The 3,400-nt window shown below is 52.0% G+C and overlaps 1 protein-coding gene across 3 annotated transcripts in view; it reads right to left on the reverse strand.

Moving 5' to 3' along the window:
- zbtb37 (zinc finger and BTB domain containing 37) overlaps positions 1-3,400 on the reverse strand; it is a 28,917-nt gene that overhangs the window by 9,295 nt on the left and 16,222 nt on the right. For all 3 annotated transcript variants that reach the window (XM_050055570.1, XM_050055569.1, XM_050055568.1), the window contains 2 exons: positions 1,662-2,606; positions 1,475-1,574 (listed from right to left, as the gene is read on the reverse strand). In XM_050055570.1, coding sequence (XP_049911527.1) covers positions 1,475-1,574; positions 1,662-2,587 — 1,026 coding nt within the window. In that variant the 5' untranslated portion in view covers positions 2,588-2,606. The remainder of the gene's footprint in view (positions 1-1,474; positions 1,575-1,661; positions 2,607-3,400) is intronic.

Here is a 3,400-nt window from a genome sequence, read left to right on the forward strand (position 1 = left end):
GAGATGATACGCCGTCTCATGGTGGTCACTTCCTGTCAACGTTACAGATCAGAAGCACAGAGAGTCGTTGACTAGAGATGATACGCCGTCTCATGGTGGTCACTTCCTGTCAACGTTACAGATCAGAAGCACAGAGAGTTGTTGACTAGAGATGATACACCGTCTCATGGTGGTCACTTCCTGTCAACGTTACAGATCAGAAGCACAGAGAGTCGTTGACTAGAGATGATACGCCGTCTCATGGTGGTCACTTCCTGTCAACGTTACAGATCAGAAGCACAGAGAGTTGTTGACTAGAGATGATGACGTAGTTGTTTGTTTCTACTGATCTTGTTGTGAATCTGAACTGGACTTTAGTTTCTGTTATAGTCTTCTCCATTGTCTCTGTACAACCTATAGAATAAGACACGCCCACTGATGTCGTCACAGTTCAAACAAGGTAAAAGAAAACCTGATATTTTTTGGTTCCAGGTTCTGAATCAGTTTATTTTGGGTCGTAGTGCTCTGAACGGTTCAAAATTAGGTACCAGAACAAAGCTGGTTCCATGTTGGTGGAAAAAAGGTATATGAGGAACTATGACATGAAGAACTGAAGTTTACTTTCAGTTTTCACCATCTGAACGTTATTCAGATCAGTGGTTCCTGACTGGCCCGGATTCCTTCTTTGTCATTAGTTCAAGGTCCACATGGTTTAATATATTCAGTGTCATACCTGTGTTTGGACATCGTTAAGATAGCAGCTGTCTGGTAGTCACTGACTCTACGGCAGGAAACAGCACTTCAAAATAAAGTGTTTTTTACAAACTTGACACATCTGCAAGTGACCTGCGATTCATTCAGAACGGATCTGAGACCCACTTTTGGACCATGACCCACCAGTTGAGAACCACTGCTTTAGAGAACCTACAGGAGGTTCTGGGTTCAGTGAGGGGGCTGTAAGAGTCTGCTGGGAGGTTTTATTGAGCTGTAAAGGGACAGTTCATGATGGAGTCTTGGAGAGCACCATTGCTCGAACATCATCACCATCACCATCATCATCATTATCATCATCGCCACCGCTGTTTAAGTCCTGAAAGTGACAGTCCAGATGTTCTGCAGTGGGGCTTTATGAGGTACTGATCCACAGACAGTGTGTTACCTTCAGCAGATGTCAGAGAAAGCTCCGTCAGGAAGATTCAAACGCTCATGAATAAATATAATATTTAATATTGTGTACATTTGAAATTATTATTTTTTTGTGTCTAAAATCAATTTCGATTCTGACAACTGCTGACTGACGTCTGTTTTAGGTAACACACTAACTGTGGATCCCTCGGGACTTAACCAGCGGTGGGAGATGATGATGGTGGTGATGATGATGATGTTGGAGTGATGTGTCATGTTGTGGTCATCAGGTTATAAACTAAGCAGTGACTGACAGACAGAGTGTAACCATAGAACCTGTTTCCTGTCACAGCGCGCTGGTCGTCAGTACCTGTGAGCTCGGCTGTCGCAGCTCGTCCGCCCTGCTGGGAGACTCGCTCTTCGCTCTCTGACGCTCTGCCAGGACAACCACGCTGCCGGTGGGACTGAACCTGCCAGGTGAACACATGAACACTGTGGTCAGTTGTTTACAGCTCCGTCAGAACGGCGCTCTGAGGCTGGTCGTCACTGTGACTCACCTGTCTGTCTCGCTGAAGCTGGAGGATGGCTGGGCGCTGCGGGTCCCCAGCCCTCCCACCGGCCCCGTCACCAGCGTGCTGCGTCCCGACGTGTCGATCATCACGGTGGTCTCCTCCTCCACCGGCCCCCCCTCCTCCTGGTGCTCCCCCGCTCCGATCCACTCCTCCATCCTCTCCGTCTTGATCCTCACCCGGTCCATGCCGCTGCCCTCTTCGGCACTGCCGGTGCGCTCCGGCTCGCTGCTCGTCTCCACGTACCACTGACCGGCCCGGTTGATGCGAAGGATGGGTTCTCTGCCCGCTCGGCCGGAGGCAGCCCCAGGCCCCTCCAGCCCGCTGTGCTCCACTGTCGGCAGAGGGCTGAGCGGCTCCTCGGCGGGGCTGACTGCCTCGCACGCCTCCACACCTCCCCGTGCACTGATCAGCCGCAGTCCGGTGTGATGACCGCCGGCTCGCACCACGGCCTCCAGGGTCCTGCTGCTCTTGGAGCTGCGCGCCGCCTCCTCCTCCCTGGGCTCCTCGTCCAAGTCGGCCAGGCTGATCTTCAGGTGGATGCCCTCCAGGATCTGCGTGCATCGGTCGATGATGTGCTGCATCTGCAGGAAGCTGGCGGCCGTCAGGTAGCTGATGATGTCGGCGAGCTGCAGGCAGAGGCGGCCCGTGTAGCAGAAGGACAGCAGCTGCTCGAACACTGACGGGTTGCGTATCACTGTCAGCGACACGGTGCTCATCTGGCCCAGAGACATGTGGTCTCGGAAGTACGGCGAGCTGGCGGCGAGGACCACCTTGTGAGCCCGGAAGCTCTGACCCTGTACGTTGACCACGATGTCGCAGAGGCGGCCCTGAACACGCAGCTGGTTCAGGTGGGATAGAACGGAGTTACTGAAGTCCGGGATGTCCAGCTGGATGCTGCCGGAGCGCTCCATGCTGCCGCCTGCAGGGACGCTGCAACGACAGGGACATGGGTCAAACAGCTGGAGTTACACTTCCTGCATTGTGATGAATGAGGACGAAACATATGATGATAGATGTTTCACTGCCGACAGGGGAATCTGTCAACACACTTCCTGACAGTCAGGTGTCACTCAGGTGTGCTGTTATTGTTTGTTCTGAGACGTTATGTGTGTTTGTGAACATGTGAAGACGTTTAGTCTCGACTGTGTGCGGCTCTGTTGGATTTGTCCTGAGTGACAGAGACATTTACATGGACACTATTCTACACTTTATGGACATTTGGGACGGTGGGTGGTTCGAATCCAGGTCATGTTAATAGTGTTTCTGTCTCTTGATGTTCGGGGAGTTCGTGATCCGTTTTTTTTATGGAGGTGGTTATGTGCTGATGTAAAACTTGAAATTCAAAAAACTTTACATCTTAAAACTAGAATCCCCACCCTGTGGTTGTATGACTCCACCCACCAGTCCACCCTGTGGTTGTGTGACTCCGCCCACCAGTCCACCCTGTGGTTGTGTGACCCCGCCCACCAGTCCACCCTGTGGTTGTATGACCCCGCCCACCAGTCCACCCTGTGGTTGTACCCCGCCCACCAGTCCACCCTGTGGTTGTATGACTCCGCCCACTAGTCCAGTGTTCTGATCTGTAACGTTGACAGGAAGCGACCACAATGAGACGGCGTATCATCTCTAGTCAACAACTCTCTGTACTTCTGATCTGTAACGTAGACAGGAAGTGACCACAATGAGACGGCGTATCATCTCTAGTCAACAACTCTCTGTGCTTC

Source organism: Epinephelus moara, chromosome 10 (genome assembly GCF_006386435.1).
Source record: "Epinephelus moara isolate mb chromosome 10, YSFRI_EMoa_1.0, whole genome shotgun sequence".
Lineage (NCBI taxonomy): Eukaryota > Metazoa > Chordata > Actinopteri > Perciformes > Serranidae > Epinephelus > Epinephelus moara.